This window comes from Phodopus roborovskii, unplaced genomic scaffold (genome assembly GCF_943737965.1).
Source record: "Phodopus roborovskii unplaced genomic scaffold, PHOROB, whole genome shotgun sequence".
Lineage (NCBI taxonomy): Eukaryota > Metazoa > Chordata > Mammalia > Rodentia > Cricetidae > Phodopus > Phodopus roborovskii.
In genome coordinates, this window is record NW_026126611.1 from 14,589,361 (window position 1) to 14,615,718 (window position 26,358).

General features: G+C 40.8%; 1 protein-coding gene across 1 annotated transcript in view; it reads right to left on the minus strand.

Moving 5' to 3' along the window:
- The window catches only part of Adgb (androglobin), a 95,499-nt gene extending 69,800 nt beyond the window's left edge, over window positions 1–25,699 (minus strand). Inside the window, exons 1-5 of the mRNA XM_051206085.1 lie at window positions 25,584–25,699; window positions 6,948–7,110; window positions 4,338–4,430; window positions 1,691–1,762; window positions 1,009–1,218 (exon numbers count right to left, since the gene is read on the minus strand). Coding sequence (XP_051062042.1) covers window positions 1,009–1,218; window positions 1,691–1,762; window positions 4,338–4,430; window positions 6,948–7,110; window positions 25,584–25,657 — 612 coding nt within the window. The 5' untranslated portion in view covers window positions 25,658–25,699. The remainder of the gene's footprint in view (window positions 1–1,008; window positions 1,219–1,690; window positions 1,763–4,337; window positions 4,431–6,947; window positions 7,111–25,583) is intronic.
- Window positions 25,700–26,358: the final 659 nt, after the last annotated feature.

Below are 26,358 nucleotides of genomic sequence, written 5' to 3' on the forward strand. Positions count from 1 at the left end.
TTTCATTTTGCCCATGCTAGCCTTCAACCTAAGCCGTAGCCCAGACAAGCCTTGAACTCCAGGACCTCTTACTTTCGCCTCTTACCTCTGGGGGATAACAGGCCTGCATCACTAAAGAATGTTTTTAAAAATCAGAATCTTAAATATTAGAGGGTTGACTCCAAGAAGTCATGAGGAAAAAGAAGACTCCAAGAAGTCTGAGGGACCCGGGAAAAGAAGGAAAAGAACCTCTGTAACAAGGCAGGGAAAGGAACTGGCTCTCAGGGTGCAAACAAACATGGCAGAAGAGTCGGCAAAGGGCAGAGCATCAATGGAGTGCAAAATCGTGTCTGCCGCTGATCGCACTGAATCAAGCGGAAGGGAGCGAAGCCTATTTTTAGGATCATGTTTGTAAGTCTTTGCCGGATGAAGCAAAGGATAAATGTGTATGAGTACTGCATGAGTACTGGAAGAGAACTTTCAACATCAAAGCATCAATGTTTGTGTCTGGGAACCGACAGGAAATGGGGGCGGATTATCTCATCAGAAGGAATTTTCTCAAATTCTTTGCTAATGGTAATGTGTAGACTCTGGTGTGGATAGACCCTCCCAGCTTGGGGTTGCTTGGAAAGAGGTAGAAATTTTTCCCTCGCTGAGAGACAACAGACTTCTTCTATCAGCTGGAAAATCAAGTAGCCATTAATCTGCAGCGCGTTGGTAAAAGTAACCTCCATGAAAATGGCCGAGTTTCAGTGCTTGCCCGCTGGGCAGCACCCCTGCAAGCTGTTCTTTGGATGAGACCAATGAAGAGCCACACTGCAAATTACTGAACTCCAAGTTCAGCCTGGCTACCCAGCCACATCCCTACCTGAATCCCACAGAAGGCAAACTTTCCTCGAGAAAGTCTGAGATTGCCTATGCAAAATAATAGTGGTTTTTTTTTTTTTTTTTTTTTTTTTTTTTTTTAATTCTTGTTTCCTATTTTAATAGGAAGGAGAGACGAATTCAAAGGCAGCTGGAGTGACTTACCATCCAATACAGCTTCACAACGTATTTCCCGTAACTGTTAAACAACGGCATGTGGCCCTTCACAGCCTTGCAGAGAGAGTATATGTGCTCCCAGGGTTTCCAGAGCAGGGTCGGAAGCTCTCCCGAATTTCCTTTATTGTAATTGCTTAGAATCCCTCCGTTGAATATCTTCCACACAGCGTAGATTTCACTGATAATCCACCTCATAAGCTGAACACAAAACAAAACAAAACAAAACAAGCCGCCAACGCTGATAATTACGTTTTAAATAATGTGCACTGCAATTCTAAGTGGGATACGGTAAAAACATGTTTCTAAGAGTAATAATAAATTTTACATATAGTATTTTCATCATATTTATTTAGGTCTTGATTTTGTTTTCATGAGATGTAGTAACGATAGAAATTAAAAGGACTAAAAAAGTGAATTTGATACTGACCTTGAATTAGCAGAGTGTATATATGTGTATATATGTATTTGGTCACTAAAATTATATTCTATAAAATAGATACATTTTAATTGACAGCTATACTTTAAAGAAGTTGGAAAAAAATAACTCCCCCCCCCAAATCCGTCATATCATGAACAAGAATGAGCTGCCAATGTTGTTCAGGAGCTGTTTGTGTAGACAGGCCTGGGAGACACTCCTCCATGGAACAGAGGGCCCTGTGGCCCTACCTACCTCGCTGCAGAATATATGTTCATTTGGTGAAAATAAGTCAAACATGATTTCATTTTTCACAACTACAGGAGGCTGAAATTTAAAATACAGACATAGATATGTATTTGTTTTTTTTTTTTAAGATAAAAGGAACCTAAGTTATTAAAAGACAGTTTTGTGAGAGTAGTCTAATACCAAAAGTCCAGAACAATATAATCTACTCCAGAATGTTTCAGATTACCACACTTTATTAAGCCAATAACAAATATATCGAGTCCTCTAACAGAATGACACAGATCAGGCTAGTGCCTGGGAAATCTCTAGAAGCCAAAGCAGGATAGGGTCTGTAAAGTCAAAGGGAGGGATTCCATCACACCAGGTGCAAGGTTTTACACTGTAACCTTTGATCTTATAAAGCATCACACAAGGCCATTCCTTCAGAGGGATCAAACTATTTGTACACATCAGGACCCTTTCTCAGCAGGGAAGAGGGCCCCTTTTAGGTGTTGTGAAGAAAACCCTTTTACCAAAAATACTGAACAGCCATTTGTTTACAGGCAAATGTGGCTCCCAAGGGGAGGAGGTGGGGTCATGGCAATTAGTCCTTTCTTTAAACGATTTCACTGAAAAGCATATATAGGAGCATCATCACACAGGTTACGTTTAGGAACATATATGTATATACATTGCATATATGCATATAACAGCAACTCATAAAAAGAGCTATGCAGAGGTGTTTGGAGAGATGAAAGGGAAGGGTAAAATGTTGCAGTTTAAAAAAGAAAAGAAAAAAATGAGGTTAGCTCATGAAACAGTTGGAGGGAAGGAGGGTGTCATAGACCAAATCTCACAGAAGCTCATTATTTTACAGTACTGTTCTATTTGCTTTAACCTTACTTATGGATATACTTAATGATTCCTATTGTGAGTCTATACATCAAATCTTGAAACCTAGGGATTCCCTTAGTTACACTTTCACTTCTAGAAGTTCTGGGCCCTATTCTAGGATGATCTATCGAGAGAGGAACCTTTGTGAGGGACCAGTAGTGGTATATGCAAGTTGATGGCCTGTTGTGATACACAGTATTTTTAGTACAACTCTAACTCTAGTTAGACCCACTGTCTTCTACAAAGTAGAAGAAATTGTTCTTAAAAAAATCTGTTCATTCAATTTATAAAACCATTTTTTTGGGGGGCATCAATGGTGAACTTATAGTAAGCAGAATATGATATATTATTAAAGACCTACCAATGTGTGAACAGCAGCGAATTTATATCCATATCCATGTTGCTCGAAATTAAACTTGATTTAGAAGAATGTTTTGTGCATAATGGACTTACATGAAATGTCTTACAAGGAAGCATTCAAAAGACACTGTTGTTTTAGATACCACTTTGGATATAGATACAACTTATTTTTTTCAATAGTAAGACGACTGACTTACATTTTCCTGCATCAGGACCAACACTGATGAAGGCTAACACTTTGAGGATAGAAATTACTTTGTGTGGAAACAGACTCAATAGACTGCAAGTGAACACAAGAATCAGCTCCATTACACACTATTTGACTGGTACTAATTAATTTACCCTACTGGTGCTCTATGCATTCAATGAAAACAGTAAGGAAACCAGCAAGGGAAAAAACATTAATGATAATTAAAACCCTGCAGACAAGAAATGCCCTCAAATTAATGTGGCTATTAAGGTATTAGAATACAGGGTCTAAAGTTCTAAAGTATGTGAGAGCTGTTTAAAAAGAAGGTGTCTCCACAAATGTATGATTCAACTGACTGAGTACAGAGTCGAGAAATGGAAACAGGCTTCAGAAGATGCTTGGAGGATCCCTGGAAGATGGGAATCCATGTGTAAATCTCTTGGACTGGAAAATTAATTATAATAAACACTGGAGGAAAGAGATCTTCATGCCCTATGACTTCACACTGAGATGCGGAATGGAGCAAATCTGCTCACTAGTCAGAAATGCAAATAAGTTTTCACAACGTTTTTTGGCTGTAATTTGACATTTTGGAAGAAGTAGAAAAATCAATCCTGTAAACCAAAACACAATAATCTTTTAAATTTATGCAAGAATTGTTATTATTCTGCGCCTGTGTGTGTGTGTGTGTGTGTGTGTGTGTGTGTGTGTGTGTGTGTGTGTGTGTTTACATGTGCCTGCCCGTGTATGTATGTTGTGATGCCTGGGTGGGATGTGTGGAGAACAAAGAGCAACCTTGTGTGTCTTCCTCCATCATTCTCCACTCTGGTTTTTGAGTCAGGGTTTATTTGACCTGAAATGCACCAATTCAGCTAGGCTGGTTGGCTAGTGAGCCCCAGAGATTAGCCTGTGTGGCAATCTCCAGTGTGGTATTTACAAGCAATGCTGCCATATTCAGGTTAAAATGGGTTCTGGGGATTGAACCCATGCTCTCTTGCTTTCGCAGGAAGCACTTGACCAAGGAGCCATCTCCTTAGTCCCACCAATAAAGGAATTATTAAAATATACTGACAAATAAGAACTTCTGCGTTAGGGGCTAAAAAGCAATTATGTTTGCTGTAGATCACAGGAAAAACACTGTACATTACTTGAAGAATGCAAACTTTGGTCATTAAGATATCCCATCCTTTAGGTGATAATTGCTTCATTCAATAGGAAAACAGTGCTTACTCTGCTAAATATAAAATCTTGCGGACGTTTCCAGGAAAAGGCTTTCAACGATGGTGGTAATTCAATCTTCCCTTCAGGGTCTTCAAAAAAGTGCTAGACAAAAAGTAAAATTAAATTGAACAATTTTTATGTGGCCATATTGTAATATGTTTTATTATATTATAATAAAAATTCAATCTTAGTAAAAACCAACTAATACAAATGTTAGATCAATATAGAATCACTTGCAGAGTAATTAATCTATGTGTTTGTCTTCAGAAAGGCTTTGTGGAATATTTGAATATTGAAATTCAAAATGGCCAGGAAGCAACTGGGCAAACTACAGATGTTTACCTCTCAGTCCTCCAAATCCAACCCACAAGTCCCAGCCCCAGCTGTGCAGCAGAGCACCTGCTGTGGTCTCTACCCCCTCTCTGCCTCTATTCCCAGGGCACAAAGCAGATCCTGGTGCACTATCCTGCTTTCCTCCCTCCAGCAGACCCTTCGGCACCTCTGCATTCCTCAGTGTCTGCTCCCAATACCTAGAAACACATTTTTACCCTCAGTGGTCATACCTCTCAGGAGCCCAGAAGAATTTCCTACCAGGCAGCACCAACCTACCACACTCTTTTTAAGAACCAGAGAGGGCAACAGAAAGCAGGGACACACAACAGCAAAGGCAAAACTAGATACCTGTACCTAGAATTACAATCTTCCAAGAGACCCATGCCTAGGCACCAGCATAAAAAGACAATCGATAACAGCCAGGACAATGACTCTGCTAAGCCCAGCCACCCATCAGCAGGCCCTGAGTAGTGCAACATACTGAAACACAAGACAGAGACTCTAAAGTAGACTTTATGAATATAATAAATGTCCTTAAAGCGGAAATGAATAACCCCTTTAAAGGAACCTATTAACAGCCAATACTAGAGAAATCTGAAAATAAAAATATTTAGGAACTAAAACGGGAAACTCAGAGGCAAGCCTTGCCATCAGAACACAAGAGATAGAAGAATTTCAGGCATTGCAGACACTACAGAGAAAATGGATACTGTGGTTAAAAAAAAAAAAAAAAAAAAATCCAGGAAAAAAACACCCAGGAAATCTGTGACACTACAAAAAGACCAAATCGAAGAATAATATGAATATAGGAAGGAGAATAAACCCATACCAAAGGTACATAAAATACATTCAATGGATTCATAGAAGGTAACCTAAGCTAAAGCAGAGATGCCCACATTATGTTTTATTTTAATATTATCCCATGGCAGCATGCTTGTTTTCTAAAGAGAGACAGAACCTGGGTGGATTGAGACAGGAAACGGAGGAGAACTTGCATGAGCGGGGTGAGAGGAAACTATAATCAGGATCCATGATGAAAAAGAAAACATCAATTTTTCAATAAAAGAAAAATATCTAAAAGAATTTTTAAAAGAATGGCCTATGTCCTTGACAGGACCTTGATTGTTGAGTAAAATTTGATTGTGGACTATTGGCGAGATTCACTTAAGAAAAATATCCGTATCGCAAACTTTTTGAAATACGTGCTAGGTGACCAAATAATGTCTTTATTTGCACAGAGCATTCTGAAATGAGTAAACATTTAAATTCTGTTAGCATGATGCAGAATCTCAGTGACTGGTTCCCAAAAGACATTTAGTAAAGGCAATTAATTACTGATTTCATTAGCCCTTTAATGTCCAGATTAGCAATATGTTGGGCAATGCATTCTTGGCACCATAACCTAAAATGGCTGTACCTTTCAAATACCAAGGGCCTGTGAACCATTGGAGTTTAAACGAAGGGGAAATATTTTAATGATTAACAGCAATTTAAAACATGTGAGGATCTGGAGCTTGCTGGTGTGGATGTGCGTCTCTGTTAGTGTGTGTATCTTTCGGATTTTACAGCAGTAGGGTAGATTGGGCAAATCCACCCTTACACAATGCAGCTATGAAGCAACCTGATGTGCCAATCCAATGTATGGAGAAACATCAGGGAGGGAAGGGGAACTGTGCTTGAAAACTCTGACAGAGGATGCAAAAAAAAGCCTTTTGGGAGCTCGGAGTGCCTTTATGCAGTGATGGTGAAAACTATCAGCTTCTACTATTTATCTATATTATTCAGACAAAAACAAGTCTGTGTGGAAGATGGGAGGGAACAGAAGCAGAGAACTGGAACAGTAGCCAAGTGTCTGTCTCATTTTGTAGCTAGCATCTCATGTTAGAGCATCAGGTGCCAAAGCAGGTACACAGTGGCCCTTTTGCTAAGGAGTCAAATGCTGGGTTCCCTACCATCCAAAAACCAGATGCCAAGCCAGCTCACTTTTCTCTCCTTTTCCTTTGTATTTCTCGAAGACTCCCGTTCTCTTTCGTCCCGCCCATTTTCCCAGGACAAAGAGTCGGGAAAACATAGTGAGACAATAAAAGCTTTCCCTTAGGAACGCTGATTGGAGAAGAGGAGTGCGAGCGCATGCTGACAGGTGTATCCCAATATTAATGAGCTGGGGGTGCAGCCCCGGGGCAGAACTTGTCTAGCATGTGCTAGAGCCTGGCCTCCCTCCCTCTCCTGGACTGCAAAACATAGCGCCACGACCCTCATCTGCGATGCTCGGCCACGCCTACTTACAAAGATGGGGCTCTTGCCGGTCTTGTCTTTGTCCTTTCCTCCTTTGCCTGCGTCCCACTTTTCGGCATTTATATCCGCCTCGCTCCACTCTGGCCAGATCGGGAACTTTCCTTTCTTCTGTTCAACTGAACCTGGTGGCACATTGCTGCCAAAGGGGTAGAGACTTGAGAGAGGGAGGGTTGAAGAGTCTAAATTAAAACTCTCTAAGATAAAACAATGAATTCGCTGCATGCCATAAACTGAACCACATTGTCAGTAGAGCGTATCGGGTACACTTGTCAGTCAGACACTATTGACATGACACGTCTAGAGGCAGAAAGAACCCCAAAGGACATCAGTTTGCAAGCCAGTTTTAAAAATTTGTCCCTACTAACTAATAAAAGGCACTCAAAAATTCGTGTGTAAAGAGCAGTACCCGGTTTCATATGAACATAAAATAACAAATATAATTCATGCTCCAGGAGAAGTTCTTTTTATTATTATTTTTTTCTTATTTTACATATTGATCCCAGTTCCCTTTCCCTTCCTCCCTCCCTTGGTCCCCAACCCCCCCCCCCAACTCCACAGAGAGGGTGAGGCCTTCCAGGAGGGATCATCAAAATCTGTCAAGTCATTTGGAGTAGAGTCTAGGCCTTCCCTCCTGCCTCTAGGCTAAGGGAGTATCCCTCCATGGGAAACATGCTCCCAAAGTCCTTTTGTGCGCCTGGTTCAACTGTCAGAAGTCCCTTAGACTGCCCAGGCCTTCTAACTAAGTCCCATGTTCAGGGGATCTGAGTAGGTCCAATGCTGGTTTCCGAGCTATCAGTCTGGGGTCCATGAGCTCGCCCTTGTTCAGGTCAGCTGTCTCTGTGGGTTTTTGTAGCCTGGTCTTGACCCCTTTGCTTATCACTCCTCCCTCTCTGCAATGGGATTCCAAGAGTTCTGTTCAGTGTTTAAGTGTGGGTTTCTGCTTCTGTTTCCAATAGCTACCACATGAAGATTCTTGGATGGCATATAAGGTAGTCATCAATCTCATTATCAGGGAAGGGCATTTAAGGTAGCCTCTCCACTGTTGCTCAGATTGTTAGATTGGTCATCCTTGTAGGTCTCTGGACATTTCTTTAGAGTCAGTTTTCTCTTCAAACCTATAATGGCTCTCTCTATGATGGTATCTCTTGCTCTTGTCTATTCATCCCCAGACTCAATCTTTCTGGTCCCACATGTTCTCTCCTCCTCTTCTCTTTCTCCTAATTCCCTCTCTACTCACTGCACCCCTACCCCGTCTCCCAATACACTCAGGACATCATGTCCCTTTCCCTCAAGCAGAAATTCTTACAAGAGTAATAGATTTTGGAATATCCCCACAAATATGATTTTGGTTTCTCTACGTGTAAATGTACTAAGTGATCACTATTTGGTTTTTCAAGGAGCTGTAAAATAAAAAGTGCTTCTCTTAAGCACCACAATGTTTATCACCATCAGATCAACATGTAAACTAAATTTTCACTAAAAATTGAGATCACTGTACATACTACGCTTTCAGTCTATGCTTATGTAAGTCATGTATCCATCTCTGCTTATATATATTTTGCTTATCTATTATTTTAACTGCATAATATCCATTTTCTCTTATATGCTTCATTTAATTAAGCATCAACAATTTGGAATAATTTCATGTGCACTGTTGCCGTGGTAACCCTTTCCAATGGCTGATGGTGCTTACGCTAAAGCCAACCCTTTTCCCTCAAGAGAACTGGGAACCTAGGTTGGCTTTCGCCAAGGATGTACCCCCAAAAAGCTTTGCGATGCTATACTTTCACCCAAACCCTCTGAAAAGCAAGAAGGTACAGATCCAAGCTGGGTCATGTCTTTATCAGGGGAAGTAGAGGAAGTATTTGCCAGTCATTATGCTCTGGGAAAAGCCAAATCATGCCCGGGTGGTGACATGTCCCCCACAGCAACCTTGATCCAGTGGGTGACTGGAACTTCAAGTGGAAGTTTCCATTATAATGCTCAAGGGTTAGGTCAGTTTCTGCATCCCTACCTGCCTGGAGCTACAACAGTTCACATTTCCGATTGAGGAGCTTGCGGATTTTTTTTGTTTTGTTTTGTTTTGTTTTTTTGCTGAGATGTGTCTCAGCAGTCTGTGCCAGCATCTCCTAGAACAGGCCCCTTCATGGCTGCTGGCAGAGCTTGAAACTCCCCTTTTCTCATTTGTACTCAGGACCTGTCCCCACACGAGTTAAAGCAATGGTGTGTCACTGCCAAGCCTTGATTCAGAAGACATTGTCATCTTCAATTCTCCTTCATCCCGGGAGTCCAAGTTTCCCATTCTTTACACGGGTTTTCTGTTTTGTTTTTGTTTTAAATCTCAGTCGGCTCTCTGGCTGGAAAATAATGTCTTGGGACATATGCATTGTTAAAAAATATCCCTAAGTAGCAGGGCAGAGGTGAGGAGGCAAAGAATACATTTTCAGGAAAAATAGAAAATTCCATACTATTAACAGAGAAATCTAGGCAAACGGTAAGTCTTTACACCATTATATTCTTTCTATCAGGTGATACCACAGCCTATGGGTTAAAAGAAAAGCAGAGATAAGGTTACGTCATTTATAAGGTTAGCAGTCTTGCTTGTTTTGAGGGACAGGGTCTCTACATGTCGTCCTGGTTGTCCTGAAAGTCACTCTGTAGACCTCAAACTCACAGAGATCCCCCTGCCTCTGCTGGATTAAAGGTGTGTGTCACCATGCCTGACTCTGGAATGAAAAGTCTTAAAAGCTAGTATTAAAAGGAAGACGCCACTGTAAATCACGGGGGGTTAGCAGCTAATTCCTTTAATCCCAGCACTTGGCAGAGCCAGGTGGATCTCAGAGAGTTTGAGGCTGGCCTGGTTTAACAACACTGAAAGTTCCAGGACAGCCAGGACTGTTACACAGAGAAATGCTGTCTCTAAAAGTCAAGGAAGAAAGGAAGAAAGGAAGGAGGGTTCTTCTAATATTTGTCTCCCTCTTCAGTCTGCCACACATAGGCCATTGCTCCTCTTCAAGTTCTCAAGCTTTGTAACTAATTGGCTGCCTTTTCTTGGAATACATCAAATGTTTTCAATTACATTGAATGTTATCCTAAACGATCCCACTTAATGGTCTCAAATTAGTCAATGGGATCACTTGTAGTGTTAGGCAAACATGAAAAATAAGGTTCTAGTCCAGTGCAAGGTCAAGTGTACTGAGGACTTCAAATGCTCTTGTAAAGGCTGCTTATGAATTCCCCAGCTCAGCGCCTGTGACTTTGAAGTTGGTCGGCTGGCAGTATCCAGCAACTACTCTGGTATAGATGTGGTCCTTTTAAGTATTCAAAGGATATCGTGCCTGGTCTCATCAATTCTGAGAACGAGATAATTTTTAAAATTTGTTTTTATCATTTTACAATTTTAACTGTATGAGTGTTTTACCACATGCCTGGTGCCTTTGAAAGTCAGAAGAGGTTACTGGCTCTCCTGGAGCTGAAGTTATAGTTGGTTGTGAGTCACCATGTAGGGATGGGAACAGAACCCTGGTCCACTGCAAGAGCAGCAAGGGCTCTGAAACACTCTACAACAGACAAAGACTTAGGAACTTGTAATACTAAAAAAACATGTTTTCAAGTGTTGGAAAATTCAAATATGAAAACTAAGAATTATTGACAGTTACTTAATTCATCTAGCAATGCACCCAAATGCTACTACATGATATCATATCATTAAAATTACAAGCTGTACCAAGAATTCAAATACAAAGGCATTTGGTGGAAACATTTTTCAAAAACTAATTACAAGTCAATGGAGAAGATTTATGATCTGAACTCTGGCTATTTCAAATGCTCAGAATAGGAGTCTAAACGATAAAAACAGAACAATAATAACAACAACACGAGTCCAGCAATTAACTGAATGAAAAGCCGGCTCTCATAGTAGAAATACTACACTGTGAAAGGTACCCTGGGAAAAAGAAAGAACAGCAAGCATTAGGAGCCAGTGCTCAGTGACTGAGAAGAGTCAGTGTCCTGATTACGGGAAGAATTTGTTTTGGTGAATTGTGGGATGACACGGTGCAGTGTGTAAGTAGTCACTGGGAAATGGATTCACACAGTGGTAGTGCAGCTTGAAGATCTGGAAATCTAGCTATCCCGTAAGTGTCAAGGAGTGAGAAGGACGTGTCAAAAGGAATAAATGGTCCAGTCATTTGTAAGATCTTAGCCTAGAATTAAATCTGTTATTGCACCCCTGTAGTTTGCATGGCGACAGACTTTCACTAGGAGTGGGACATCAGGGGCAGTATTTCCTTTATGCAGACCTGAAGATTCTAGAAGAAAGATGTGGGAGGAGGTGGAGTTGTGGGAAAACTTTAAAACATGAATGTGCCCATTCATCAGAAAGGACTGTTCTTATGTCAGAACTAGGGACCGAGGCTGGTCCATTAGCTATGTTGTAGCTCAGTTGTAGCTATTTTTCAGGTAGCTCCAAAAAGCATCTATTTGCTAACTGATTGGGTATGATTCATCACTGTCACGGCTATCATGTCCTCTTGTAAGTGTGGGTCAGCAGTAGGTTTGGGGCCTGATCAGCCCAAAAATCTATACCCACTGCACAGCAGGAATAAAGTGTATGACCTCAGAATGTCTACAAAAGATGAACAAAAAAAAAAAAAAAAAAAAACAGAGCTAAGGGCAAAATGTAAAGCTGGGAGTAGTCAGCATCCCAAAAGAAAGGAATCAAGCCCAAACCAAGAGAAACATGGTAAATTCGAAAGCCTTTAAAACCAGTGCAAATAGAATTCTCAAAAAAAAAAAAAAAAAAAAAAAGATAAGATAAGATAAAGGAAGAGCTGTAAGATTGGGAAGGTATTGGACAAAAATTCAGATGTGAACAGACATTTAAAAATTTTTAGTGGTAAAAATTGAAGAAGTTCAAGTGTTGTGGAATAATCTTTTTGCACACTGTGAAGATTTATCACTCAGATTGATTTGATAAAAAGCTGGATGGCCAATAGCTAGGCAGGATTTCAGGGCAGAGAGGATGCTGGGAAGAAGAAGGCAAAGATACTCAGAGTTGCCAATCAGAGATGGAGGAAGCAGGAAAGTAGCATGGGCAGTACAGAGTAAAAAAGCCGCAAGGCAGGAAGGAAATGAATAGAAATGGGTTAATTTCAGTTATAAGAGCTAGGTAGAAACAAGCCTAAGCTGTCATGTAGCTTTCATAATTAATAAGAAGTCCCCATGTGGTTATTTGGGTGCTAGCAGAAGAGAAAGAAACGTCTGCATTATGAAATAGCATAAAGAATGGACAATCCACTGCTATGGGGCACTGTTAGAAGGCAGATTTTAAAAGCCACTATTTACACAGGAAGAAGCAAAAGTAGACAGGTGAATAGACTAAACACAGACATACTACGATTCCCAGGAAGACGAGGTGGGTAGAATATGGGAGTGGGAATAGATTAGAATGTTGAAGAGATGCCTATGAAAAATATATTGTATGGACAAAAAAAGGTTTTCAGATCCAAGCTTAACCAGTTTTTAAAAAATAAATAGGCAAGGAGGTAGTAACCTGAGGCAGAGAATATTAAATGAAAATGCAGGTCACTCATACATACATATCAGAAAGTCAAATTACCTGGAATGAAGAATTATCTCAGCCACATAATAATAGTAGGCACAGAAGGTAATAAAGTGTGATCTTCAAAATCAAAGTAAATCTATTCTCAGGTCTAAAGTCAATATCTAATTAAATTCTTCTTCACAAGATAAAAATGCACATCTTCAACGAGGTTCAAACATTTTAAATTTGACTTTACCATAATAAATTCTTCACAAAACACACAAGGCAGCTAAAGAATTTAACTCAGGAAAGCAGAAAATGAACATAACACAAGGGTGGTCCTCAAACAGCAATGGTAAGTAAATAATATAATGCATTAAAATGTTTAAGATATGTCCTACAAACATATAATAATAATAATAGCTTTGTGCTTCCAAAAGGTATAATTAAAAAAAAAATAGAGCAGATAGCAAAAGGAATTCCCAGGGATTCAATTGTGCCTATGTTTTTCTCTGTAGAAGCAATGCTGAGTAACTACAGACTTGCTGGAAAGTACTTGAGGTAAACCTTTATGTGAAAAACTAGACATAAAACAGAGAGCAGCAATGAAGAATTTATTAGGAACTATACTATAGGAAGAAAAGACAGCTGGGAATGCAGAATTAATTGGAGCAAAATAACAGATATGTCTTGGGAGTAAACAGTTTAGAAAATGTACAATTTCAGACTGGGTAAGCAACACTCTCACTTAAGCTGTGGCTATCTTATTTCTAAGTAATAGTAAACACTGACTGCTCTGTGGTGAGTGCTGAGCAGAATAAGAAGTGACTGGGGAACAGAACAAATGGGAAGGAGAACATGGGAATTTTAAAAATGAATAAAATTCTGAACTTCACAGCTTCACTTCACGCTAGGAATTCTAGGTGTTCCTAGATTCATAACACACACGTTTTTTAATGAAAACAAAATGATCTTATGTATATAAATGTACATATATACATATATGCTTTGGCCTGTAGGTATGTCTGTTTACCAGATACACGCCTGAATCACACAGAGGCCAGAGAGGATGTCAGATCCCCTAGAACTGGAGTTATAGACAGTTGTGAGTATGGGGGATTGAGTCTCCATCCTCTGGAATAATAGCCAGTGTTCTTAACAGATAAGCTATCTCTCCAGCCCCATAATACATGAGTGTTAACCTTGATTATGTATTTGATTAGCAAGTTATGTACCATGTGATACATTTTTGTCTACATATTCTTTCTTTCAAATTTATCTACAGTAGTAAAATAAACACTTTGCCTGAATAAGAATTGAGACAAGGTCAAAACTGTCTTTATATATAATTATTCAGTGCACAAATTTATTAAAATATTTTCATATGACCATTACTAGTAAAATAACTTCAGGAGACATGAAAGCTCTATTAATTCATACTTTGCAAAGACAATAAAATGATATTTAAATTACTTTTAGCATGTATCATTATACAGTTTCATGGTAATGCTTCCATGGATGCATTTGATATGCTGTAATCATATTCACACCCTGTTACCCTTTCTTTTATCCTCATCCCCACATCATGGTAGAGCATGTCCGTTACCTCAGCATTGGGGAAACAGAGACAGGGAGAATCAGAAATGTGAGGACAGCCTGTGGTACTAAAAGATCTTGTCTCTAATTAATCAAAATCAATAAATTAGTGAAAAGTAAATATTAAGTCAATTAACAAGACTCTAATACAACATGAAATATGCAGGAGGCTTAAAATAAAAGTTCTTCCAAGAAAACAGTAATTCAAAGGTGTGAGGGGAAAAGCAGCCGACTCTGGTTTGTCCAGAAGCTGGTCACTGTAGGGACATTAGAGTTTCAATAAAATGAGGTCCTGGAATTTTGCCATTGTTTTCTCAAAGCATGCTGTTCTGTGTTGAGGCATGATTCTACTCCTGGTGTGAGGCAGTTCATTTATGCAAAATTCAATCAGCATGCCTTCTTAAATAGTGTCAGATAATACTCACAAGGCACCTGGATATGAATAGAATAACACAATGGACATAATTTGGTCTGGGGGGCATTCTGAGTCTCCCTCTTCAGAAAATCAAATTCCTAAGGAAACAAGTCGCAAAAAAACAAATGTGTTTGCTAACTTAAAAATAGTGTTTTTAAAAACACAACAGGTTGCTATGTTGACCTCTTATTCCTTTAGTTTTACTAAAATTACTTAAATAGAAATTGATTTAACAGTTCAACACTTGTCTATTTTTTTAAATGTGCTTGAGTGAATAGAAAGATGAACAAAATTGAGTTTCTAGTCTCAAATTAATGAGGACAAAGGCACATGATTGCTGGAGCATAAAGCTAGGAGCTGGGAAGGTTGTAAGGAAGTTAGGGACAGAGTACTTCACAGGCACAGAAAGGAAATGATATCCATCCAACTGGACCATCCATTATTGGCTTCGTGAAAACGACCTTCAGTTTAGTATGGGTAGGATGTTTCCATGCCAGCAGGCATGTAGGAACGAGGATGAGAAAGGGTGCAGGGTGGTGGAAGGCTGGCAAGAATGTGGAAGAGCTAAGAGTTTGGCTGATGCAGAAACAAAAGGGAATGGAGGTCATCTGCAGAGCTGATATATCCATCCATTCCCTCCCTCCTTCTATCCCTCTCTCTACCTTCCTCCTCCTCTCCTCTCTACTCTCCTTTGTCACTTTCTTATCTTGGCCTCCCGCTCTCCTTTTCACCATTCTACCTTTTTTTTTTTTAAATCAGAAGCTTCCTACCTGAATTACAGTGTGGATAAAAGTACACTAACTGGGTAAAAAACTCCTCGATTAACAGCAAAAGGATTTCATTATTTTCTTAGTGATTCTACCTGGCGCTGATAAGGGACTCAACTAAAGCATAACAGGGAAGAGAATGAAATGCAGATGATGTGTGGAATCAAGGAAGCAGGAGGAAATCAACTGGATACTCTAGAGAAAGGACAGTGGGAATCTACAATGATTGACAGGAAGATGGCAATGGCATCCATTAAATGGGTAACAAAGGAACGTGCACAAAGAGAACAGAACAGATGACCCCACACTGGACAGATTTCCTTTGAAGAAGGATACATCCAACTAAAATTTCCCACTCCTACAAGTAACTGCAGAAGATGTGGAGATATTAATAAAATTGCACTTAATTGATGACCATTGGTTTAGATGATCAATAGGAAGGAAAGTGAGGGTCCAACTAAAACCATTAGAGAATGACTTGATTAGGATGTGGAAGGTAGAAAATAGTGCAGAAGGCGGATGGTCAGATGGATTCCAGAAATGAGGAGGGCAGGTGAAATCAAGTGTGAGTGTGAGCAAATAGCACATCAATACCACCAGGTTTGGAGGACACTGTGACTTGATTTGTGATCACAATGCTACAAAGCAAGGCACCAAAACATCACTGGTCAGGATGGGACCTGAGTCATATATATTGGCTCTGGAAGGAGACTTGGTGACTCAAGCTGCCTAGAAGGCCATACATAACTGTGTAAACCTGGCTCTAAGACTCTTAAGCCCTATGATCACTGACAGCAAGAGACTGAGAAAGGAAAACGACATTCATTGTTTCTTAATTTAAGAGACAATCTAAACAAGTTGTCAATCAACTCTATAGGGCAATCTGCAAGGCAAAGATTCCTGTTCTAGAGAACCCCCTCCCCAAGAACTGTAAGTTGAAACTAGGACCCTCAACTTGAGCTAGGCAAGCACTCTAGGGCCTAGGGATTTTACAATGTGACATATAACCAGTCTAAAATGCACATGAGAACAGTAGTCTTCTGGGCTACCAATTGCATTAACTGGAGAAAATGCCCTACCTTGCTCTGTCAGAAACCCTACCTACCTTCCTCTCTACACTGCCTATCCACCTGACTCATCTTGTTTTAAGCCCCTTTAAAAATATGTGTGCTTGTACACCACTTGAGGGAGTCTGATCCCTTGGGATTGGAGATATAGATGGTTGTGAGCTGCCATATAGGTTGTAGGTGGTGGGATTTGAACTGTGGTCTTCTGGAAGATGAGTCAATGCTCTACACTGCTCAGCCATCTCTCCAGCCCCTCATCCAAATTCTTTTGATGAAGATCACAAGGTCTGAGGAGGCAAAGACAGCGATTTTCCACATTGACTTAAAAAAAAAACAAAACCCAAAACAAACAAAACCTTTCTCCTCAAAGTGGATAAGAGATGTTTATATGGAGTCAAATGTTAATGATCACGGCCGAGGAACACAGATTTAGGTGACAAATACATTTGTGAGTACATCAAGATTACAGATTACAGCAAAGCGGGGAAAATCTCAGCTCTAAGGCCTCAAGTGCTCTCTGACTGCATTCTTGGCTTTTGAGTGGTAGGAGTTCATGGTATGGTAAAATGTTTCACATGGCAGTCACAAGGATGTTAGATCAGACACAAATGAATAGGCTTTAAGAAGTTAAGATAGTAGCTGCCCGACAGTTGGCTCAGTATCAGCACTACTCCACTCTCTCCACCGTCACTGAAGTTGTCAACTAACATTTATAGTGTCCAGTGGATGTATGGCTTCTTTCCAGGAACATAGTCCACATCAATATAGTCTTGAGTCCCTCATCCCCACTCCTCTTAGATATGGGAAGGAATTGGCTAAGCCATCTGTCTTAGGGATTCTATTGCTCTGAAGAGACACTGTACCATGACCAAGGTAACTCTTACAAAGGAAAAATACTAGGCAGTGGCTTACATTTCAGAGGTTTAGTACATTATCAACATGGTGTAACATGGTGGCCTGCAGACAATCATGGTGCTGGAGAATGGCTGAGTGTCCCACACCTTAACTTGCAGGCAAGAAGTCTCGGATACTGGATGTTGCCTGAGCATACATTTGACCTCAGAGCCTGCCTTCACAGTGACATATTTTCTCCAACAAGGATACACCCACTCCAACAATGTCACACCTTCTAATAGTGCCACTGCACTTGGGGGCTGTTTTTCTCTAACCACCACACCATCTGAGAAGTAGGCCACTGCTGTTCTGACCAAGTGCATAGAGTACTACAAACAATCACTAACATTTGCCAGTTCCAGGATGGACCACCCCCCACTTTCCATAGCAATGCTCATGTTTATTTATCAAGAGCAAATATAACAGTATGTACAATCCCAAGATAGTATTCATAATGATTTTACCATAAATCAAAGGATGAGCCAAACCAGTCCACGGTACTGCAAGGCTCTACCAAGCACAGGCTCAAACTAAAAGTCACTAATACAACTCCAAGTATTTCCCTCACCATCTTGTTTTTTGTGTGTATTAAAAACTAGGTTCATATTTTCCCTGGATATAGTCATGTCACAGACCGCTACTCAGTCCATCTACAGTTTTCATTTCAAAAGTCTGCAGAGAATTGTCTGCTGCCAGTTTATGCTTTGAGTCTTAGCTTTATTTTAACTTCACCCAATTAAGTTTATGAACTATATTTACAGCTCATAATTGGAGCAAAAATTTGGCTAAGCATTTCTGCTTTCTCTCCTTTTCCCTTTATACCCACAAAATGTTGATGGCATAGAATCTGTTTGTTAATAACTGAGGAAGACACACACTCCTCAGCACACTCAATCCATAGCTCCCCTGCGGACTCCCTTCCATCCACAACGGACCTACAAAGTGGCCATTTGCCATAGTTCCACTTCCATACATGTTCCATAGGAAGCTCTGGTTTGACCCTGGCATCTCAGTCTACACAGAGGCTATAGGGGGAAGCTGGTACCCTAGGCTAGAGACAAAGGGCTGAAGAATGGGAACAGAAAGGACATAGTGATCTTTGAGAACTGAAGTAATATGTGAAGTCCCGATAATTCATCAGCTCAGAGAAACAGAATAAAAAGAATTGCTTAATATTTGTACTGCAGTATTCATTGTGATGCCATTAAAATAATACCCAACATTTATTTAATTAGAAAATGTACCATGAAACAATTTAACCAAGCTATGGCAACAGATTCTGGAATTACCTTGGACCCACCCTGAAAAGGGCTACAGACAGCCTCAGGAGCCTGAGAGAGAATATTTACAATAAAATTCTGAAGCATCTACTTCTTCCCCATATGGACTTCCTCCTTGGGGATGGAAATAAGCGCCATTTGTCACCCTTCCACTTAATCTTCCATGCTACACAAGGTGTGTTTTAATCTGTCTTGGAAAAGGTTTTGAATCGATTTCACCGCACATTACACGGCAGAATAAGTATACAGACCATTTAAATTAATTCCTTCATTTAAATAATCTCTGGCCCAGAAATGTCAAAGTAATATGAAAGTCAACAGGATGTGGTTCAAATTACTTTTGACGAAGCCACTGTTTGCACCGCTGGAAGCCTTACCAACAAGGCGACAGTGGCAGAGCATAAACTTGACCATGGCCATGTTTTAGGTAAGAGGAGAAACAGATTCTATGAGCATCTGCTTTTAAATCTTTTGATATAATAGATTTTTTTTGAAAATTTTTATCATTAAAAGTTTATCAGGTATGACTCCTCTCTGCAGACTGACACACAATTTTCGGGTAAAAGAGATGCTATGGATGACTGCTCTAGGGAGATGGGATGATTGTTTGAATCCCTAGTCCCCACAGAAAGCCAGCTGTGGTCAAACACATCTGTAATCCCAGAGAGGGTACAGTAAGATTAGAATGCAGAGACAGAGGGCCCCTGGAATCTTGTCACCAACTGGCCCCCCAAGGTAGTGTTAAACAAAAGACTGTCACCCAAAAAAGTGGAGGTTGAGTGAAGACACCCAAAGTTGTTCTCTGACGTCACATACATATTATGCCACAAATGTGTGTGCACGCACACACACACACACACGCACGCACGCACGCACGCACGCACACACACACACACACACACACACACACACACACACACACACGGCTTTAAATACAATGAGTGATTTCAACAAGTCTCTGCCACAGATAACTCTTGAACCACATCAAATTGGAGTGAATTAGTACATAAATCTTCAAGTGAAGATTTTAGAAGGAGAACTCAAGGCAGAGCCTGTTGTAGCTCAAAGGAAGTCTCAGCCTCATTAAGCAGGGCTATTTGTCTGAGCAAGGCTTTGTACTTTAACATATGCAACAGACACTTACATAACATCATAATCTCTGCAAAGTGTTACCCAGGGGCAGGGATTCTTGTGACCCGAGATGGGCCTCTGCTCTCTGGCTCTCATGTTCTCACCCTTTCTGATTCACAGGGCTTTATGACACAGCTACCAGGCTTGTTTCCACTTCAACTTAGTTAAATTATACATGCTTTTATTACTACACACTACACCAGGCCCTGAGGAAATGGGAAATCAATAGGGCATTATACTAGACCTATCACTCATTAACCCTTCCCTTTTCAGGCACCACACTGTCAGGGCCTGAGCACCATCGCTGTGTACACTGCCCATGGAGGAAGTGTTTGTAGAGTCTCCCATAATTCTCCGATCTCAGCAACCCACTGACTGGTATCCCTCATACTCATCTGGAGAGGGCAGAAGGAGGTACCCCGCAAGCTCAAACCTTGGTTTGAAGTCCAGCATAAACTCGGTGGAACTGTCAGATTATGCTTCTGAAACCACTATTGAGATAACAAATATCATGTGTCCCCCACACGACTTTGCAGCTCTAACTTTACCTATCTCCTTCCATACTATGCTCACCATGGTGTGCCATGAGCTGGTACCTGCATCAAGAGCCATAACCCCTGCACATGCAGCCTACACGACCTCTTGTGTCCCAAACATCTCCTTCCCCAACACTAGCTGTCTGAGGAGTGACTGTTGAAAGAGATGATGAAAGACTAGCTCCAGCAAGAAGCAACTTCCTCTCTAACACGCACAGCCTCAATCTAGGAGTCTCATGATTTTGCTAATCTAACCTCATGCTGACACATGACTTCTATGCTGTCCACCAAGTCCCCAGGGAAATTAAAACATGATTATAGATTTCCAAAGGCTTCTGTTATGAACTGTATCCTCATCCAACCCACATTATAATTCCTTTCATAGAATTATCCTGATCCGCAATTCTTCATCTGTTGTGGATTTCCAATGACTTGGGGTTAAGACATGCACATTAAATAGTCAGAACTACGAAGAATTAGAATCTCCCCTGGGTATGTGTCTATCAATGAAGCTAGCCTTTTAAATTTGTTGTGTTCCTAATTGTTGGGATCTACAGAGGTCAACTATGGAAATCACAAAGCCCACAGTTACTCTTCTGGCCTTTGCCTTTGGTGTGGACTGTGAGGACAGATCTGGATAATATGTTGAGTTCTGATATTCACCAGGAGCCACACAGGAGCCTCCTCCTGTACCTTATTCTCTGTAACAGGTAGGGCTTTTCTGCTATCTCAAAGCAGAGGAACATACTATGCCACCTACTGTGGCACAAATGCATGTAATCAGCTCACCAAGAACTCAATTTAATACTCAGCAAGAAATGTATTATTCTATTTCATATTGCTTTCATAATAGCATTAAAATTAACTTTTAAAATAATCCCCCTTTTTCACATTTCATATGGACAGATACATTGACCTTTTCTGAAAATTCTATAAAGTTAAAATGGGTGTTGGGGTCATAAGGATATGATTAAAATGGAGATGAGTCATGCATTTCTCAATTGGAGAGAGGTCTGATGGCAAGTTATCACCACTACAAATCTAGAAGGCATTACAGTTTTTGTTATTTGAACAAATTTCTTACAGTATTTTAAATTATGGTTTGAATATGTTACTGGAGGGAGAAGAAAATTTTGTGACTACTAATATCAAATTGTACCCCATTCCCAGTGTGGACTACCCCTTCAGGCTTGGAGTATTTCAGAATGTGAATTGATGATTCTAATGGCTTTGGCGAGGGGTGCATGCAGAGGCCAGAGGGGGACATCAGATTTCCTGCTCTATGATCCTTTACCATATTCCCTGGACATAGAGTCTCCCACCAAACCAGGAACTGGGCTGACAGCCAGAAACCTCCAATGATCTACTTGCCTCTGCCCCCACCCCCTGGAGTTACAGCCCTGTGCTTGTGATACCACATGTAGGATTTAATTATTTTTTATGTGTGTTTTCTAAGAGCCACTCTTGAGTCTTTGTGCTTACACAGAATACATTCTCACCCACTGAGCTATCCCCACAGTCCTCTAATTACTTCTAATACTTTGTATTTTTTCTTTTGTCTTGCACTTCTAAGAAGTTACAATCCCTTATCTGATGAATCTTTCCTTCTACAAGACTGTAATGGGTAGAAGAAGCTTTATAGAGCTGTCCAGTTAGGAAATCAGCTCAGTCAAATGGGTTTACAATTGCTAATTATCACTGTATAATGTTGCAAAAGGCACCACACCCTGATCCCTCAATGCTGAAATCCTACTTGCCAGTGGAATGGTTTTAGAATGTGATACCTACGGAAGGTAATTATGTCATAAAGGCAAAGCCTTCAGGACAGGACTAGTGCCCTTACAAGTCAAAGAGGATTGGTCCTCACTCTCTCTGCCAAGTAAGAGGGCTGAAAGAGCCGGGTCCCCTGTGAGCCAGGACTTGACCATATCTGTCCCTTGGTCCTGCACTTCTAGCCTTCAGGACTATGAGAAACAATTACCAGTAGTTTCATTTCCTGGACTATGTAGTCTATTGGCTTCTTAGAATTGGACAAGGTACTGAAATTATTGTTTCCTACAAGTCATGCTAATGTTCATTATGTTAAATGGCAATGGCAATGGCAAGTCATTCAAGAATAAATATTTTACTATGCCAATATCCCCATACTTATTTTCGAGTTAAAAAAAAAATCTATTAGGATAATAGGTGGGAAAACAAAGCAGGTAAGCCAAACCCCGAGGGTGTTGGGGTGAATCAATTATACTTGGATAGACTTTACTTAAGAAGAAAAGTGGTCATTTGAACACCAAATGTTTGTCCTGTAGCATAAATGACTTCGTTCCAGTGTAAGCCCTAAAAGATTCATATGGGCTGAGTGACAAAGAATGTGCACAATAAAAATACTTATGGAATGTAAAAACTGAGCTAGGTCGGTCATCTCAATTTTTAAGTGGTGCCAACAGAAGATCAAAATAGGGGATGGAGGGAGAAATGGGTCTTAATCAAATCCAGAAGAACTGAAAACCGAGGTGAGGAACCAAACTAAGAGATCATTTACCAAGCACATAGTAAAAGCTTACCAGGTGCTGGTGACCTGGTAAGCAAAAGCCAGATACAGCCCACGTCTCCAGACTCCTGCATAGTTTTAGGATAAAAGATGACTGTTCTTGGTGTGTGTGGGGGGGTGGGGGAGTGGGGTGGCTGCTTTCAAAGTTCTCAAAGCTTTTTCTCTTACCTCCTTATCCGGGATTATGAGAAAGTCAATTGACTTTATTAGCTGTGTAACCACAGGACTGGTAAAATGACGTAAAGTTCTCTAAATCTCTCCCATGGGACTATGAAGGACAATCACACCAGAGTCTAGCTGGACTTTGATCCCTGATGCTTTGTGACCGTGTGACACTTTGTATCTGTGAGTCAGTCCTGCCTTTGCCATTGTTCAGAGGAAGGACTTCATTTATCACCCTCTTCATGCTCTCTCATTTAATGCTGCATCAAAATAATGATTTGATACGTAATGCTTAATCACTGGTAGCAAAACCCAGCTTTAAAATGCTGTGTTGTAAAAGTACTTGCTGTTTTTCTTTTGTTTTTATAAATCAAACATGCATTTGTATCAGCAGAGGTTTAACTCATATTATTTCGTGTGAGGAAGGAGGGATTTTTGAACACATCATCTTTTCTAAAAGAAATTGGTGGTCCTGGCAAAGGAAGAATCAGTATCTGTGAGTCTACTTTGAGATGCAACTATCACAAGACACTAGTTGCCTTGTAGGATTTAAAACAAAACAAAACAACAACAACAAAAAACTCATCTCTTTCAGGAAGTAACAAATTACTTAATGCTGAAAACTTCCCCAGCTTCTAAAATAGGTTTGGGTATATAACATCATTATTTTGGGAATGTGCTCAAAATTATTTCCCAAGCCTGGTAAAATCTTCCAACCACTGTTGTTTCATTAATTTAGCCCATTTAAGTGTTTTTACCAAATGGACTGATTCTCTGCCTACGTGAAACAATGAATCAGTGTGGGTATGATGCAGCCTTCTTGAACATAGTCTGTCATGAGCAGCTATTCTATAAGAATTAGATCAGGGTTACTCACAATGGTGAAACAAAACAGAAGTTATTTAATTTAAGGATCTGGCCTGTACTACTAATCCTTGTTTCCATATAATTATATATATACCCATAAAAAGCATTTTCAAATACCTACTATGTATCCCCAAAGAAACATTCTATGTATTAAGAATTTTACAACATATAAAATAGAAAAAAACAAAAAACAAAACAAAACCAAAAAAACCCTGCCTTCATAGAACTTACATTAGGAAGTACCTAAAAGCACCTGGTATTGGGAAAGCAAATCAAAAAAAGTCATTTAAAAATCAATTGGGGGGTGTTTGTGTGAGTGTAATATGAGCAAAAACAACAGCAAAAATCAATGAAGAGAAAGTAGAATGAAAGACAGGGAGTTATTGAGCATTTTGAGCTTTGTTTTGGTTTGGGCAGGGAAGTAGAGTTAGAGTTTCAAAGCAGGCCGCTTAAAAGGAAGATGAAAGAAAATGGCATGTAGGTAGCTTGTGAGGGAGAGGAGGGGAGATGGGGGGGACCAAATGGACATCAGGAGGAAAAAGTGCTTGCCAAGAGAGTAGGCCAAGAGTGTGAAGACCCTGGGGTGGGAACTAGCCTGAAGAGATTGGAGAAGTACAGAGTAGCTGGCATTCCAGTCTCAGCGTAAGTGAGCAAGTGGAGGCAAAAATCAGAGAGGTAATGTGGGCCTGATTCTCTAGGGTTTTGTGGGTCTTAGACTTCTAGAATAGAACATTAGGAAGCTTCAATATGGCCCAATTCACACCAGATACACAAAATACGTAAAAATACTTACGTATGTACCACTGCGTCTGAAATTTACGCCAATGAAATGAATGGGTTTTATCTGCCAGGTATCCGGAAGCAAGTTTATTAAAGAGGATAGAAGTTCATCATAGGATCTCAATTTAGGACTGAGCCCAGGAAATCAATTCACAGGGAAAAGAGTTTAAATGGTAGGGACCAGAGAAGACACAGGAGCTATTTTTTAGATAGATTGAGAGAAGGAGATGCAGAGGCAAGTGTGTGTAAGAATCAGTTAAAAATCTTGTACTGCCCATCCCCCACAGGAAATGCATGAAGTCTGTTCAGGATTCCATTGAAATCGGGTTTGGTCTCTCAAAGCTGGAATGGCTTACAAATATGATAAGTTTGAGCAGCGGCCCACATCCCTGCACTACAGAATAACTGAATATACCCAAAGGAAAACACTGTGAATAGGGAGGTTACGACGCAAAAGCAGCCCAGAACAAAAAGATTCCATGAGCCAGCCTGCGTCCCTCCTCCCCGAGCTGGCATCAGAGACATGAGCTCCTGCACAGTCAGGAAACTCGTTTAGTATTGTGAAATCTCTTCATGCTTGATTTCATCTGGTTAAAGGTCTGGAAGGTTGGACTACTGCAAAATCACAGGCTCTCTTCTCCTCTCCCCCTTCCCCTCCCCTCCTTTTTACTCTCCACCCCTCAGTCCTTCCTTCCAGGGGGAGGGACAGAAGAAAGTGGGCGGGTCTTTAACTGAAGTCTTCCTAGATAAGCCTCTTTTGTAAGGAGGCTCTAAGAGGCCTGTGCCCCTCAGGATGGAAAGACCCGAGAGAGTTCACAGACGGGAACATTCGAGCAGGGAAGCAGCCCCTCTGGAAGGGATGTGGCTCTAGACTGAGGAGGGTGAGGGAACGGGCATCTCCAAGACTGGTCCCCGGGAGGAGAGATGCCGGCCAAGCAGATACATTTCCGATGTGGTAGTTTGCCTTGGGGCCAGTTCCAGTCTCTGGGTGTGACTGGTGCAAGGGTAGGGAAGGCGCCGGGTGGAAGAGGTCCCTTACTCTTTACTTTTATCTGATCCGTGGGCAGAGTTGATCCGATGCACTTCTTTTCTTTTAGCTGGTTTGGAGGCCATGCCTGAGGCTCACCCTGGCAGCGTCCAGGCTGGGCCCACCGAGAGCGCGCGCCCCACAAGGCCCGCGAGGCTTCCCGCGTCTGCCGTTGCCAGGCGACAGCGAACGGGTTCTGAGAACCGGAAGGCTCCTGCCAGGCCTGCTGGAGGGAGGAGGGCAGGGCGGGCTCTGAGTGGAGTCACAGCTTAGGAGTTGGTTAATGGGGGAGGAACTGTGATGTGGGCCAGCGTTGACATGCTCAAATGGCTGCAGAGGGGATTCTCTGCAGCTCCCTGTGCCGGGGTCTGCAACTCTGATCCTTAGACATAGACTCGGCTCTTCAACTATGAGAATACAGATCTTATTGGTATTCTCTTAGCTGAAGAAAAGAGTTCCTTCATTAAATACCACTGAGTTTGCCAAAGGCTTAAAAAAATACATACATACATACATACATACATACATACATACATACATACATACATAAAAAACAAAAAACCCGTGGATCCAGAAAGGAATCCACTTGTGGAAACTTGGAGATAAGCAAACATACTCTTGTCTGGCTAGGTGAAAGAATTAATCCGGTTATGGAATAATGGAGGGGCGCTGAAAATGCTGGACAATAGAGAATCTAAGTAAACTCCTGGTCTGTTAAAGCTGCGGATATCATGATGCTCAGGCAGTCCGTGCGGTCATCTTTCCTGGGGGCTGGCTTTCTGACTCT